The sequence below is a fragment of the Aythya ferina genome (assembly GCF_964211825.1).
Source record: "Aythya ferina genome assembly, chromosome: 5".
Classification (NCBI taxonomy): domain Eukaryota; kingdom Metazoa; phylum Chordata; class Aves; order Anseriformes; family Anatidae; genus Aythya; species Aythya ferina.
Genome location: NC_140301.1, coordinates 30,152,414 through 30,168,888, shown reverse-complemented (window position 1 = coordinate 30,168,888; position 16,475 = coordinate 30,152,414). Strand labels below are relative to the sequence as shown.

The 16,475-nt window shown below is 41.4% G+C and overlaps 1 protein-coding gene across 14 annotated transcripts in view; it reads right to left on the bottom strand.

Annotated features, from left to right (window-relative positions):
- Positions 1-16,475, bottom strand: part of RGS6 (regulator of G protein signaling 6) — a 252,914-nt gene that overhangs the window by 55,561 nt on the left and 180,878 nt on the right. For 10 of the 14 annotated variants that reach the window (XR_014693508.1, XR_014693510.1, XR_014693513.1 and 7 more), the window contains 5 exons: positions 9,732-9,782; positions 8,222-8,328; positions 6,109-6,160; positions 3,416-3,480; positions 365-441 (listed from right to left, as the gene is read on the bottom strand). Coding sequence is in view for 4 of the 14 variants with exons in the window: in XM_084520804.1 (XP_084376930.1) it covers positions 365-441; positions 3,416-3,480; positions 6,109-6,160; positions 8,222-8,328; positions 9,732-9,782 (352 nt within the window). In the remaining 10 variants the exon portion in view is untranslated. The remainder of the gene's footprint in view (positions 1-364; positions 442-3,415; positions 3,481-6,108; positions 6,161-8,221; positions 8,329-9,731; positions 9,783-16,475) is intronic. The other 4 variants (XR_014693507.1, XR_014693509.1, XR_014693511.1 and 1 more) reach the window with 1 other exon arrangement.

Genomic DNA, 16,475 nt, shown 5'->3' with positions numbered 1-16,475 from the left:
TGGGGAATGGTATAAATGAGAAAACTAAATACAGTCTGCTGTACATACCACCTTTATAAAAGTACTTTTAAGTAATAGCATTTATGAACTTCGAAATGCTTAAGCACAGAGTTACACAGACAGATGACGAAGTTTTGTTCTTTCCATTTATTTGAAACAAAAATACTATACCAAAGTAGAAGCAGAATGTGCAAGTGAATCGCCCAACCTCACGCAGACAACTCAGGCTCAGGAACTCCCAACCAACATTTCTACACACTGCTTAGCTGCAGTAAAGACAGTGGCAGAGAAGTTTTACCCTCACAGAGCCCCCCTCCCTGCCCAGCCCCAGATACTGGTGCAGATCTGCTCCAGGACTACTCACTTCACTTGGGCCTCAGCTTGCATGAAGATGAATTCCCACTTCCTTGCAAATGCTCTCTGAAGCCTTGCTAAGTTTTCCTGACAAAAGATGAAAACAGTAGAGAACAATTAATTCTGGTAATTATAGCAATTGCTTGAGAGCATAGTTAGCATGTTGGGAGTTTATTTTAATTTATATTTTTTTAAGCTGGAAAATTCAAGACATGGAAATCAGCATTGGTTTCAGGTGAATTATCCCATAGGCAAAGCAAGGTTTTGACACATCTTTTCAGTCTGCAGCCAAGAGAACCCTGTCAGGAGAAGTAATAGAGTGTGATGAAGACAGCCCGAGCTCTATTAGTAAAATAATGATGGAGTTGTTCCCAAAAGATAGTACTGAGAAGATCTGCAAAGCTGACAACTTTCATTTCTGAGAGCAGATGGCTGCCACCTGCACGTTTTCTTCTCTTCCTACTTTCCCTTCCTCCCCCCTCTGCTCTCTTCAGGCTTTTGCTAAGGTGCAAAGCCCGAGCATCCCTCGCTCTGCTCAGCCCTGGTCACTGCGGAGAGCACTGCGCAGCTGCACAGCACTCAAGTCTGGGAATTGCCAGGATGATTCACAAAAGGAAATGGCTTGTTTGTCTCCACAATGAAAACAGCTAACTGTAGGGACCAGATCCAGATGCAGCCTTTCTCTGCATCTGAAATAAGAGCTCTGGTCTAGATCCATTATGGAGAGCATCATGATCTGCACATTTGGAGATGGATGCGACATTCTCACAGCTCAAGGTCAAACTCAGGACATGGCAGAATTTCAGGCACAAATGGCACCCCAAAGTCAAATATCCACAACTGCTTGGAGAAAGAGGCCTACGAGACCATTAACCTGACTCTCTTAACCATTACAGCTGGTTCAACTGTTCCAAATTTTCCTTGAAAATGAACACTGTTAGTTCTACTGCTGTTCTTGTTATGTCTATTCTCTTTGTTTCAAGAAAATGCTTAAGCACAAGCATTTCAATGCTAGGAGAACTCTCCCAAATTTCACTTTGAACTGTCATATAACACATAGCTTGACTCAGTTATCATCAAGTCCACTCAAGAGTTTCAGTCTTATACATGGAGGAAAGCAGTTAAGCAAATGTTTTACAGCTGCACTGAGCTGCGATGATTTCCTTTACTGTGAACTACTTGTAATATCTGCAAAAACAATTTTTTGTGGGTTTAATTTTTTTAATATTTTAAATCATGTTCACACGTGCCCTCTGGAGTAAACATGCTGAAGCCAATGAAACATCACCAAGTGAAACATTATTTGAATCATGCTCATGTTTGGCCAATTATAAACTAAGCTAAATGCAATCACGCAAGCTTAATCATATAATGAAGAACCCTGCTTTAGCACTATAAACTGGGGGTAGGTGCCTATGAGTGATTCAAGCAGAACCTCAAATGAGATGCTGTCCCAAGATGCTTTTTAGTGATTCTCTTTGGAAATGCCAGGTCAGTGCTGGTGCCCGCAGAGAAGCATCCTATGCTAAATCACCACAAAAATCATTAAACGCATGGAATTCTTTCCCATTCCCGTATGCCTATTTCTCTCACTTGTGCTCAGCAACATCTCCACTGCTGGGTCTGCTTCAGCTCTCATAATGACTAGGAAGAGTTGGTGCCGCACTTATCTGATTGTCTTTAATTAAGAGAGCAAACTTTGAATGCAGAAGCGATCTCTAATTGTGCAATGCAATATTCACAAGAAAAATGAGAGACTGCCAAGATCTAATTATTTGCCATCACTGGTGCATTGCTACTCTCAGAAGACAATGATGTGCAAAAGTACTTAGTCATAGCCTCACTGCATGTGTGTGGGAGTGTGTGCTGCTGAACAGCCTTTTTTTTTTTTTTTTTTGCTTTATGATAGATCTTTAGAGTACTTACAAGTTAATTGGTTGGCTGTGAGCAATTTTAATGGTTTTAATAATGAAATCAACAATATTCAGAAGGAAAAATTCAGCAAAATGAGGTATAAATGCATATGGACTATTATATTCATTCCTTTATGTCTGTACTTTGAGATTAGAACTCATGGGAAGTCTGGATACATTAGACAAGTGCGAATTTTTGCATGCTCTTCACTGGAAGGACCAAATGGTGTATATACGTATCTGTGTGTACAGAAGACCTAAAATTGTAGAAGGCATGGAAGAAATAAGAAGTCTACTCTAGGAAAAAAAAAAACAACTTGCAACATATGCAATACAAATGCATTCATCATAACAAACATGAACACACAAGTCCACTAGAACCAGTTTTGTACACAAAGACTCCACTGAAACACTCCACACTGGAAATTCAAGTGTTACACCACTGAACTAGAAAGCAAGAAAAAGGCTGTATGATAGAAAGAAAGTTCAGCTGGTCAGCATTACACTGCCAGCATGAAAAGAAACCCACTCCAACCCTACCCCTCCTGCCTCCATTTTCCTATTCCTATAGACCCAAACCCTGCACTATCTGAAGCTGAATTTGGGGATTTTTTTTTTTTTTTTTTTTTGATAATAACTTCATAACAGAAAACGCCCTGAATAGGCCTGGTTCATTATTCTTACATAGTGCACTGAAAACACAGTCCAGGCTTACTACCTGAAGACTTTCCCTTTAAGGTCTGCGACTGTATGCTACGAGTCATTAGCAATTTAATTACTTAGTAATACACATGAAAATCCACCATTTTGTGTGTTGGTATCTGCAACATAAACCAGGACCCGTTAACTGGAAACAGGAGGCCTATGTAAGCTTGTGTGTTATTTGCTGCAGTCTTGGAGGGCTGGCTACAACAGCAGATGCTTTAACTGGAGATGCTGCAAAGCCAGTGACGTTCCCCATTCACCTGCCTGATGTTGTCTCCAGATCAACCTTCACACAATTCCGACAACTTAAATAAATAATAATAATAATAAAAAAAAGACACAGGAAAGGCTGACCCCAAAGCATAAAACTGCATGATTCAGTTGGCAAACAAAGCCCTCCCCCTGTACTCCCGCACTTCGAACTCTAGCAGCAGTGTACCTACGGCTTCATAATCCGCCAGCTCCAGCCTGGCTTTGTTCTGCATGGTCCGTTTGCAGAGATAGATGGCTAAAGGGAGAAACAGAACGGAAAACAATTACAGACAGATTATAAGTACAAGATCTTAAAAAAATAAAACAATAATAATATTGGTCCACGTATTGTTCCTTCTCATCAGAAGGCAACACGAACCAAGGAGCAAGAGGGCTGAATACTCAACTGACATTATATACTAGCAATCTCAGAGGCCTTAAACATCTGGGATATCTCATTTAAAAGTGCTGAGAGTAGATGCCAGGACCTAACGAGACATCTGAGAAAGGCACAATTACTTCTGGGGCTGGTAAAAGATTTAGTGTTAGCAACCTGCTCTTTTCAGCACTTTAGGAATACGCCTGCCAAAGTGAGCAGCTTTGCAGCATAGCTCTGCATTTCTTTTCCCCTAAAATAAATAAATAATAATAAAAAATATTCAGGATATTGAAATGAAAACAGAAATACGGGCTAGATCTTAAAGGTACCATGTGACATTCTTTCATCTGCTCCATCCACATGTTCTGTAAATTTCAAACTGTTAAGAAAAGCCCTCTCCCTTTTCACCATAAGCAGACGCTGCCAAAACTGATGTGGTTTGGGATCCCAAGGGTCAAGAGGAGCCCAGTGCACGATTACAAACCAGTCCCAGGCTGCCTCCTGGACAGCCTCGGCTGGATGGCCAGCTCAGCTCAGTTCTGCTATGGGCAAGGTCCCCAGCACACTGTGAGTACACGGGCAGATCTGAATTGCATAACAGAGTTCCAGTACTCTCATTATGGGATGGATCTGGAAGTAAACTGTACAGCTGCCTTGTGTTTTGGCCCTCTCTCTCATGTTGCTGTGGCAGGTACAAATCATGTCGTGTACCAAATGGTGAGGTGTACCAAACTGGACTGGGGCAGAATGCAAAGCATCCTCTATAGAAAACGACAATAAATCTTGTTCAGAAAACTTCAGCTTTGAAAACCATGGAGTTTTGATTTGCTGATAAAAACAATTTTCTGACACCTCCATGCATGTTTTTCATTGGATAGCACCTCCTCTATTTAAAACATGAGAAAAATGGTGCTTTGGTGTAATTCTGCTCTATGCTATTCCTATAATTTTAACATTCATATAATGAGCCTATAGTAAGCATGGTAACCAGAATGGAGCAGGTCACGTATATTTATTTTCATACTTCTCAAAAACAACTTCACTTGTAAGCCGTTTACACCACCAAATAAATTGAGAGCCAGTCATCTCGCAGTACTTCCTCATGTGAGGCAGTGACCTGCCGTTAGCAAGTTCATTCCTGTCCTGTGAGCAGATCCATGCAAATAAAAAAAGTAGGAAGAGCTGCTGGGATTTCAGCTTTATTTGGGCCTACTGCTAGTTTGGGATTATTTCCTGGGAAGACTCCATCTGCACAGACCCCTGATATGCAAAGGCTGATTATAAGCATATGTTAGAGATTTGTGGGATAGATGAAAATCTGTCACTACAGGGCTCAGAGAGCAGTTGCATCTTGTCCAGCTGTGGGTCAGCTCATACAGGGCTTGATTTTGAGGAGTATTGTTCCATTCAATGCCTTTGCAGGACAATAACCTGACAGTGAAACCCGGTTTCTTATCAGACACTACGGGAAAAAACAGAACTCCCCTCTTAAAATTGTTATTCTGATATTTACAGAAAATGTGTTTAGTGCAGTTCAGACACATATATGGTGACTGCTTGTAAAATCTGGAAATTATTTTGCACATAATGAACAGCAACACATTTTCTCCTAAGCAGTCGCCTCACTGGGATAAACACGTAAGTCTGTATTAGCTTCCCTGCAGATGAGGACTGCAAATGAACTATCATATGACAGACACCATTGCAAGCTACTTCCCCACCCCAGCAAATGATTTCCAGAATCCATAATGGTGAGTAATTATTGCCTGGGAAAGAAAAAATTATTATTCAGGGAGGAGTTATAAACTGATCTTAGATTATGAGATATTTCAGAAGAGGCATTTCCAGAAGCTCCTGCTTTATGAGCACGCACATGGATTCACTTCCTCTTCCAATGCCACACCAGGATGCACCAATTGATTTTATCATTTAGCTGTGAAAGAAGTGTAGTTCTGGAAGAGACAGCAATATTGCACGGAGACAGCTAAAGATAACAATACTGACATATTTTCTTTATGTATTATCACTGTCTGCAGGCATTCACATGTTTAATACCCCATGCTGCAGTTTATTAGCTCATAAACCACGCTCAGTCTTCTCTTTTTACCAGCTATCAGCTGGTAATCTTAAAAAAAATAGGAGGAATAAGTCTGATGTCATATATCACGGAAGCTTAACTATGGGTTGTCATCAGTTATATACTGGCTTATTGATCAGCCAGATGAGTGCCCAAATGAGGTAACTTTTTATTGATCAACATATCAAATTCAGCTACAGATCAAAGTATATTCTCCCACAAAAGCAATACTGATATTATTTAAGATTCCCGAGGAGCAATATTCTGCTTGCCATAAATCTTGCTGAAACGAACAGAGCTATTGGAGAATGAAGGCAACAGTACGTAACAACCTGGCCCCACTGAACTCATAGGCTAAAGGACATTTTTTTTTCCCAATCTCAAACTTTGTGTACCAACTTTCTGCAATGAAATAATTATAGCCTCACCATAATCTGTGTTTTCTGGTTCCCAGCAGTTTGAAGGCCAAAAGTACGGTGCCTAAGAAACAACATATGCATGTTCATAATTTAAGAGATGAAAAACAAATCAGACGCAGAAAAACATTTTGAATACAAACAGAAGAATCACGAAGTCTAAGGCCCAGTCTCTGCTCTAAGGGGAAACACTGCTACAGGTCTGAGGAAAAGTGAGGATGCTTTTCCAGAAAGGTATCATCACCAACATTCCTCACTGAAGGCAGAGACTCTGTAATACTGATTGAGGATGTCCACCCTGATGACATTTTAGACAGTCTTGCTATCTTATCTGAATATGGACCTCTTACTCTCTATCCCCAGAACCTCCTCTTTCCCCAGAAATTCACAGTCACCCCGAACCTTTTTCTTTTTGTTAGGACCATGAGAAAAAAACAACTTTGTGGCCTTTTATATACACCACGCACCACTTGTTTTTTTTGGAGCAGCTACCAGTGTGGTTGACAGCCAACAAAACAATTTACTTTTAAAATAAATCAGATGGCAGAGCTCAAAACTCTTCTGATTACAGTTGTTTTGAAAGCAGAAATCCTGCTGAGTTTACTGGTTTTGTTTTCTGTACAGGTCTCCATATTGCAGTTGCTACAATTAATTACAAGATTACATGTAGCTGCATTTCAATTTTGACACAAATGAAAAATAATGTGACCACATAAATTACAGAACAGTGTTTTGCATTACTGATGCAATTCCACAAAAGAGCACAGGACATCACATGTATACAAAGACGATTTCTTGCACCAAGGCACAGCGAGAAAACACGGAGGGATGCAGCAATACACAGTTCAATGTTCCTCACTGATATATATATTCCCTGAACTTCACAACATGACAACTGTTAAAGGATGGACTGATGTTGATGTAGAAAGCAGCAGCAGTGGAATAATGGAAAAGAAAAATGATTTTATCAGGTTATTTCTGCAGAAAGCTGCTGAGGAGAACTGTTGCAGGAAATGACAACAGGCAAGCAGTAAGCAAAATTGCAAGAAAAGATAAGGGAAGAAAAAAGAAAAGTCAATAAGCAGTCAAGACTACTTGATGACGTTGTTTACAGGGGCTTAAAATAAGAAAAATAAATTAAATGATACTGTGCTTTTGAAATCTGGCTTTTGAGAGCTGCACGGGACAGCTTGATAACTTAACTTCCTATGGCATCTCTCTTAAAATGAACAAAAATACAACTAAATAGGCAATCAGCAGTGTCCCTGCTTCTGCCAAGTCTTGCACGATAGGAGGAGTAGGACTTTGTGAAAAGCAAGGGAACGGTCATGAAAAATCTTAGTCTGAGTGACACCAGGTAACCAGAAGGTGCAGAGAGATAAGGGGAGGTCTGCGATTTCCTGTGTTGTTTTTTTTTTTGTTGTTTGTTTTTCCCTGTGCTGTTGGTCTTACATGATAACAAAACCACATTAGCAGTAGGTCTGAGAGCCTGAGCAGCAGATGCAAAGATGAGAACAGGATTTTCAAATAAAAGCTAAAAAAAACAACAAACAAATAAGCAAAACCAACAAAAACAACAAATGAAAAGGAGGAATGGTAGAGTGAATAGAAGAAAGGTCACAGGAAAGATAAGGGAGCTGACAGAGATCATGTAACAGAAAAACAAATTCAACCAGCAAGATTAGACAGTAGGTTTGAACTTACTGCTTCTTTTAAAGTTACCCAATCTGTCTAAAATAAGTTGTGGCAGCACAAGCTTTCGGTTATTGAGGAACTTGACAGCAGCAGATTTTGGAAACGGCATTGAACTCAAGCACAGGATGCTTTAAAAATTGGAGGCATCCAATCTGGGGGCACAGACACTACGGGATAAAGGTGTCTCAGCTAAGGTGACTGACAAGGTCACACATCCTCTGTAAAAGATCTGAAGCCTGAAGTTTGCCCCCTCCCACCTCAATCTGTTACCAGGAGAGGATAAAAACATGAATTTTCTGCTCTACTAGAGCTCAGATGTCCCACTCCAAAGTTTGCCCTTGCCCACTTTGGACAGAAGGGTGGCTACTCAGTTCTGCAGTAGCCAGCAGACAGTAGAAAGGGCCACAAGGAAGGCTGAGGGCTCACCAACCTGAAAACGATAGAACGTCCCATCATCTTTCAGGGTAAGGACGTGGTCTGAGATTGGAAAGACGTAACCCTGTGCAGCAATAAGACTTCCCAAGTGTATTGCTTCCCCTGTGAATGAGAAGGAAAAGAGAGAAAAGAGCAGTGATACCTCAGGATGATGTACAACATGCAATCCTCTGCTTTCAGCAGCAGGTCTGGTGATGACTTGCATATGACCTCACGCTCACAAGCCACGTTGTACCCGTGCTGCATCCTTACACCTTCCAGTGGAATCACGCAAAGCAGGAGAGCAGAAAGCAGCCTTACAATACAGATGAAACATTACTCAAACATTTAACCTGCTGGTTTTGTGTATACAAAATGTCTCGCACCAATTCAGCTCTAGAATCTGAATTTCACTTCAAAGCAGATTATCCACCACAGGTGACAGCTGACAAGAAGCCTGCTCCATCAGTGAACCCCACTTGCTTCTGCCAAATTAGAGGAACATCTGCAGCACCAGATCATTATTCAGCATCTTTGTTCATAAAGAGAAATCCTAACGCTGCAGCACTGCCATTTGTTAGAAGAAGCGGTGCTGAGGTAAGAGGTGCTAGCATATGTTAGCTCTGCCAAGGCAACCCTCACCACCGCAGAGGTACCTCTGCACAGATTTTCAACTGATGTCAACTGTCAAAAGCTGCACCTACTTTCTCAGAGTTGCAAAATACACATCAGATGATCATGTGTGCCCAGGCAGATAATAAATCTATTGTCAGCAACTGAAGTGCAGGTTTGGGATTTGACTGGATTCACGAGAAGGGATGTGTGGAGAGGGTTGCTCCGTGTGAGACAATGCTGCCTCTATTTCAGGTTTTACATGGTGACAGCAGAAACAGACTGCGAGATAAGTTGTTGATTTTTAGTCTTTCCAGGAAAGAAAAAGAAACTTCTGGACCTGCAGAAATCATTTATTTCGTTCTCCAATAGTTCTCAGCTGTGCAGAGGTGATTCTTTTTTCTGAAGTGTGAACTATTTGGACTGCACCCATGCACTGATCACAGTTTATTGCTCATTATTCATGTATCTATCTGACACAATAAATCAGCAGCCACCATCTGATCCCATGCTAGTGCCCATGTCATCCTTGACCAGCATGCCCTGTTAGTCATGGCTACCTTTCTCCACACCACGGAATCCTGTCGCTGTTTACCTGGTTAACCACACACATCTACCAACTTCCTTTCCAGGTCTGGGAACAGCCTTAGAATAAATCAGACTTTCTTAGCTAGCAGCAGTTTCACAGACAGGCTAGGACTCCTACAAAGCGCTTTCTCTGTGTTGTAGAACAAGGTATTAGACTTAATTAAGTTGTTGATTCTTATCTGTTTTCCTCCTCCTTTTCTTCAAATGCTTAAATCCATCTTGTTGTTCTGGTATATACACACTGCAGCAAAATAGTACCCACTGTCCTACAGCACACACACAATACAGATTAAGGGTCTGTTTGTCCCCAGCTGTAGTCACCTTACCTGGATCTTCGATGCTGAGGTTCTTCATAAGCCACTGTACAATATCAGCACCTGTAACAACAAAACAAAAAGGAAATATAAAAAGAAAAGAAAGTGCTGAACACCAAGACCAAAAGGTTTCTGAGAGCCCTAGAGAGAGATAACATTGAGATGAGATACAAAAGAACTGACGTGATTTTTTTCCATTTTCCTTTTTAGCTCTACTGAGATTTCAAAATGTCCTTCCAGTGCCACACTGTAATTATATATTTATTGATAGGTACTAAGCCCAAGTACTCCCGTGTGCAATCGCAGACTTGCTATACCTTAAGTCAAATATTACTCTAATGGTTCCATGTAACCTCTTCTTTCCCAGTAGCTTCTGTCACCTCAGCATACAGGGAACTGTTTCTGAAAGCACTGCCCAGCAAGGGGACAAAGGAGCAGTTACTGTCACCTTGCACCTTTAATGTCAGGGGCAATCATCTGTACGTCTAGAACTGAGTTATCAGTCAAAAAAAAAACAAACAAAAAAACAAAGACACAGTGAAAAGTCTAGCACGTGTCAAAGACAAGTGCTAGAAAGTGGGACTAAGTGTGTCTGAAACCAAGCTAGTGCTGAGTTGGCACTCACTAGCGATCCCACCAGCAGCATGGTGGTCATGAACAGAGAAAAAGATCTTTAGATTCCATTTTTTCTTTTTTTTTTAAATTAGGTTTTCAGGGGTCATCAAGTAGTAACAAAACTTGTTATGATCTTATAAACAGTGGTTTAGGATCCCTCTGTATGAACAGTCAGTGCTTAGCACACTGAGCGTGGATAAGAAATATCCATATGGTCATGAGGACACAGAGCACATACGAACACTGGACTGATCTTAGAGCTGTTTTCCACAGGTTGGAGCCACCTAGGAGCGCTGTGTTGTGGCTGGGCTGGTGGTAAATCTCTCTTGATGTCTTCTTCTTCTTCTGGCACTAAGGAACTCGGATGACCCGCAACCATTCACACGGCATAACCCCAACAGAGCCCATTTGAACTAATTTACAGCCTCACAGACCTCTAGAGTCCTAGCTGACCACTGCTTTAGCTCATTTTCTCACACCCTGCATAAACAATAGATAGCCAAGAAATCAGCGATCCTTTCACTAAAGTAACATTACACAATTGAATAACAGAATGCATTGGCTCTCACCCATAAAACGTTGTGCTTTAATGTTTGGTGCAATAAACCAGATTTGTAGTGAGCCCTGACTTGTCCACGGACATCGTTATACATGTTCAATACGTGGGACGTTTTCTTGGTGTTTTGCTGGCAGATAAAAGCATGTTAGGCAGGGTTTGAGCCAGCCAGAGATGAACCACCCCTGGCCCAGATGTGCTTTCTAGAGCTGAGCCCAGCCCAGCTGGGTCACAGTGTCTGCCTCTGAAATATAATGTAGACATACTGTTACACTGGCTAAGCAGCAAAGACTCAAGAAGAGTTGAGTAAAACTTTTACTGAGTAATAAATTTACTTAGGAAAAGAGTTCTGAGGGAGCCAAAACTACCTGCTAAATGAAAACATGTCCAGTGAATAGTCGGAGCTGAAAAATATATGGGGAAAATATTCAGTCAGTAACTGTTGCGTTTGACATGTTTATAAAACAGAAAATGTTATTAACAAAGAAGGATTTTCCCTTTTGCCTTTTATAACACAAAAATAGCCTAAAGACATAACAGACACTTGGGGCTACAAGAATATTTCAAGAAGACTCAAATTCAAGCACTTCTGTATTGTCAGGAACCAAACACAAACTCACAATTGTTGTCTTGGTTCAAGGTAAACCAGAATCTTTCTTGTTCTCCCAGACTAAGAAGATCCACAATTTGTTCTGATTTTGGTCTCAGATCACAGGCTTGCAGTACTCTCTTAGTCATTTTATTCCCAAGTGATGTGACAGCTCAAATCTGAAAATCTCCTAGAGAAGTTCATTGTCTTGCTCAAGAGCAAGGGAGGTAAAGTGTGTTCTGACCAATCCCTTTCCAAATATAAAGGAATACTTAATGCAGAATTAACTCTCCACAGTGTGATCATGACTCCAGCTCTACTTTTCTTTTGAGAAATTTTCATCAAACTAAAACACAATGCTGAAAGCAGATTCACCAGCCTTCCTTCCCCAGCTTGTTAAGGTTTAAAAAAAGAAAGGTTTAAAGTGGCAAACTGAAAACATCAGCTCAGCCAGAACTACTGCCATCAGTCACTGCAGCATATAGGCAACACTTGAGATCACGGATTTTAATTCCTCTCTGTTAAAAATATGAAGTCATTCCTGAGTGTTGCCAAGAGCCTGGAAGATTTTATAGCTGTTCTCCTGTTGTCCTGAGGCAGACAGATTATCTTTCTGCTGAGTTTGCTGAACCATTATTTATCACCTGCCAAGACTGATTACTCACCCTCGGGACAATGACAAGTCTTTCCTTCCTCTGTTAATTACTGTCATCATTAATAGCCATGTCACTAATTAATATTCAATCATAATGAAAACTCTTTGGTGACATCTCCCACAATACTTTCCATTTTTAGGGTTACCCTCACATTGGTTTTGCTTCTGCTTCTGGCTGTTCCTATCACCACAACCTGGTTTTGCCCATCTACAAACTCTGTTTATGCCCTTTCTCAAACTAGAAAATTCAGAGCTAGCCTTTTAAGATGCCATGGAGATGTGAATGAATCCTGTACAAGACCTTCCTCTATCAGATCAAGACACAGACTCCTTATCTGTAAGTTTTCCAGAAAATTCATTCTTAATCTCTTCCATAGATTAGGCCCAACTGACAGTCCCCTTTTAATTCACCTTCCCCAAAAGATCTTCTCTGGCTGATTTTCAGATTCCACGTTTCACAAGCGCCTTCAGAGGACACCCAAGGGTAACCCTTGATCCTGACACATCTCCACTAAACCCCAACGGGGCATTGGAGATCTTCTGAAAACAAATAGTTGGACACGTTTTCATAGTACAAAGTGTTGCTGGATCTAGGTAGAGGAATGGCTCACATGTTCTCTATGCTCCTCTCTATGTACCTACGCTTTCTCTGAGTCAGTATGCTCAGTTCAAGGATAGACAACAGCCTGGGAACATCTATTTCCTCCTCACCTATTATGAAATTTATCTAATTGCTTTAGGGTTTTCTTTAAAGCTGAGGTAGATGAGGTTGCTTAATGCCAACGGAATAGTTATATCCTCATGCTCAAACAGATTCACAATGACCATTTTTTTCCACCTACCTGGTTTAGAGACAGAGTAGCAGTTTTATACTGCTTGCTATTTTCTCCATTTTCTGTTCAGCCTCAGTGATCCCATAAGAGTAACCAGTGTTCCCACAAGGCCATTGCCTGTCAACATGACAAACGACTGGCCAGCCAAAGAAAGATAAACTAGAAAAAAGTTCACATGGTGTGAGGCCATTGGCAAGATGCAGTTAATGATGTGAGTCACCACCACTTTCTGTACTCAACCTAAGTTGTTCTAGCTCTGCCAGAAAATCCAGGGTTTACTCAGAAAACATAGAGCCATCCCTCTTCTACTCACTGTGTGAAACAGCCAAACACCTCCAGTGCTTTCTAAAGATCTGCTGCCTGGAGAGGAGACTGAGTCTCTGGGCAGAGGGGCCAGGACCAACAGCTTGGGCATGTCCCTAACAAAGTACACACACATTCATGTTGTATATGTCTGTTTAAAGAAATAAAAAAAATGCCAGAGGACTTCTAAGGCTTTAGCAAACGTGTATCTTTGCTTTTTTTTGAGGCCCAACCGGACAACTGCATTTTTTTGCTGAGTATCCTGAGGTGGCAGAGCTGGTAAGTTCTGTGGAGAGGAGCCCCACAGTGACCTGGCATGGACGGGATGCCACACGTTACCCAGACGTGGCATGAGGACTGGGATGATTTGGGCCTCAAGATTGTTACACGGCCTCACAGCACACTGACAAATATTAGCAATGAACAAAGTGGGGTCTTACAATAAATTGAATAAACAGTGTAGGATCATGCTACAGAAGAGTTTGTCGTATATATACACCTCCAGGAGCAGGCATAAGATTTCATGGTTATCTCCTGACTTTGTCAGTGCTAGTGTAACCCTGATGCGCTCTTGACATATTTTAATGTTTTAGTAGTAGTAGTAGTATTTTTTAAAAAGGAATATGAAAAGAAATAGTGAAATGTTCAGATCTTTCCTAGACATTATCTACTCACTCCATGACACGCTACATGAGCAAACAAGCTGCGTGCCCAGCCTATTTCATCAGTCATCTACAAACTCAAGGTTCAGACAGCATTTTGATGCAGGGGTGAAAATGTGTTCTCCTTCCTGTCACTTCGTTTTTGAAAACAGATGAACCCATTTTAGCACCATATTTTCCAAACAATTTGCTCCTGAACTCAGACCAATCTTAAAATATTTCTATCAGAAAAGTAAGCCTGAAAAAAAAAAATCACAAGCAGTCAAAAAGATTTATAAGAATACCTACACGTGTGTATGAGCAGCCACTCAAGCTGCTTTCTACTCTGCCAAACACCGCAATCACACCAATAAATGGATCAAATGGTTTCTTTTTTTTTTTTTTTCCTCTCCACAACAGCAGTGGGTCCTCGGTAAGTCTAGGAACAAAAGGCTAATTAACTGGGGTTTGTGAAAATAAATACATGACACCCATAGTAAAAGGCAAAATGATTTTATACTGAGTTTCTCCAAGCCTTCAGCACTCTCTGCTACCATTTTTCCCCACACAGATCTCCCACTGACTTCCACAGTGATTTCATCTAGGTTGAAAGCACAGAATCCTGCTCACAATAAAGATTTAATGCAAAGCTCTCGTTTTTACGGTACTGGATTTAAAAAAAAAAAATAAAAAAAAATCTGGGTCTCTCCCTCCCTGGTATTGTGTTACAAATAATGGGGAAACACTTTACAGAACTTGCCTATGATACGCACATAAATAAATACCAATAACAGAGTAAAAAACCCAACACTCAGCAGCTGACTCAGAAAATGTGGTAATTGCACCACTCAGTGTCAGCAAGGAGCATCATCAAAGCTACAACAGCTTCGAGCTCCTACTTACAGAAATTTCCCTTTACATTAGGCTCTCTTTAAAATTCGTTTGTGAATTATTAACATCCATTAGCAGCAGAACTATTACCCCTTTTTGACCACAGCAGCTAAAGGTTTTAAGAAGTATTTATTTTTATTCATCATAACTTTTGAGTGCTTCAATTCACAATTCATTTTTCTCATAATAAAAAATGGAAAATATAATACTTGTGTGAAGCAAGGATGCTGCTTGCTGTAGGGTGGCAAGCAGCACGTGGCACTGAATTGTGCATGGGCACTCCAGGATGATAAAAACAAGAAGAACGGAAGGTTTGTAAACAAAATGGGTTTAAAACCTGCAGGTCCTCTACATTTTCCTGACAAGTGTGGGTTACTTATCACAGGGTTTGGGCTGATATGCCATTCCAACCACTTATTCAGCCCCTCTCTGTCTCCTTTACTGTTATCTACAGAGAGCTGTTCTGCATGCTTGTCCACTTATATCAAATGTCAATATTTCAGAGACAAGTCCCAGAGAAATACTAATCATAGGTGTTTGTATGTTGCTTTTGAACTTCAGAAGCAAGCTGTGCCTCTGTCACACGAGTGTCCATGCCTGTGTAAACAAAACACTGTGAATCTGATTACAGATTTATCAAAACCCTATTAAATTAATGGCCCTGACATCTGACTCTTGCTTGTTCCTGTTCCTGCCACCAGGCCCTGAAGCAAAATTAACAGCAAGTCTATTAATAAATTCTTTCACAAGAGGGAGCAACGACCCTCAGCTGCACTGCCAGGGATTGGCACTTGCGTTTTAGGGCAAGGGACAGAGGAAAAATTTCCAGGGGAAAGCAATGCCACGGGCTCACCCTGCTAATAGCTCCTTCTGGACTGTTATTTGGAGGGAGTGAGGCTGGCAAAACACACACACTGCTGCCACATAGACCCGTGTTGGCTGACCTGCCTGGGTAACACAGGCATATGCCAGGCCGTAAGATCGTGGAGGTACCAGCCCTAGACAGCTCCCGTTACAATGCTGCCCTCCAAGAAGCGATTCAGCTTTGTACCCTGAACGAAAGCAGCATGAGATACACCCAAAGACAGGCGTCTTGCTTTCAGCACTCTCCCATCAACACCACCTAAGGGCAGGCTCAGCCCGTGCTGAGCAGCTGAGAGCAGTGGCCTTGAAGTGATCGCACGGCGGCCACTTTAGCAGGGCTGTGTCAGCGAGCCCCTTAATGGACACACGGTTAATCCCAGTGGAAGAGGTCTGCCAGCACGGCTTAACCTGGGTCCTCAACTGGAAAAAAAGCAGAACCAGCAAAAGGTCTTCTTCCAGCTGACCTGCACCGACACAAAGCAGTTGGCAGTCGGCATCAGCCTTGTTCTTACCCTGGCCTTTGATAGTGCAACATCACTTCGGCCTGGGCCCAACCCATGTCATTCAAATGTGTACCTGTAACACCCACAGAAGACAGGCAGGCTGTCTTGAGAGGCATTATAAATGTATACGAGAGGCAGGAAAACTGCATTCCCGGTCTCCCAGCAGCAATAGTTACCACGTGCAACAGTACCTGAAGTCACCTCCTTTTACAAATTTCTAAGAACTGTAGATGTGTTAAGACGTAACTTTACACCTGCAATTTATCATAAATTTACAGTTGCATTGCAGGCTGCTCTGCCTTTACG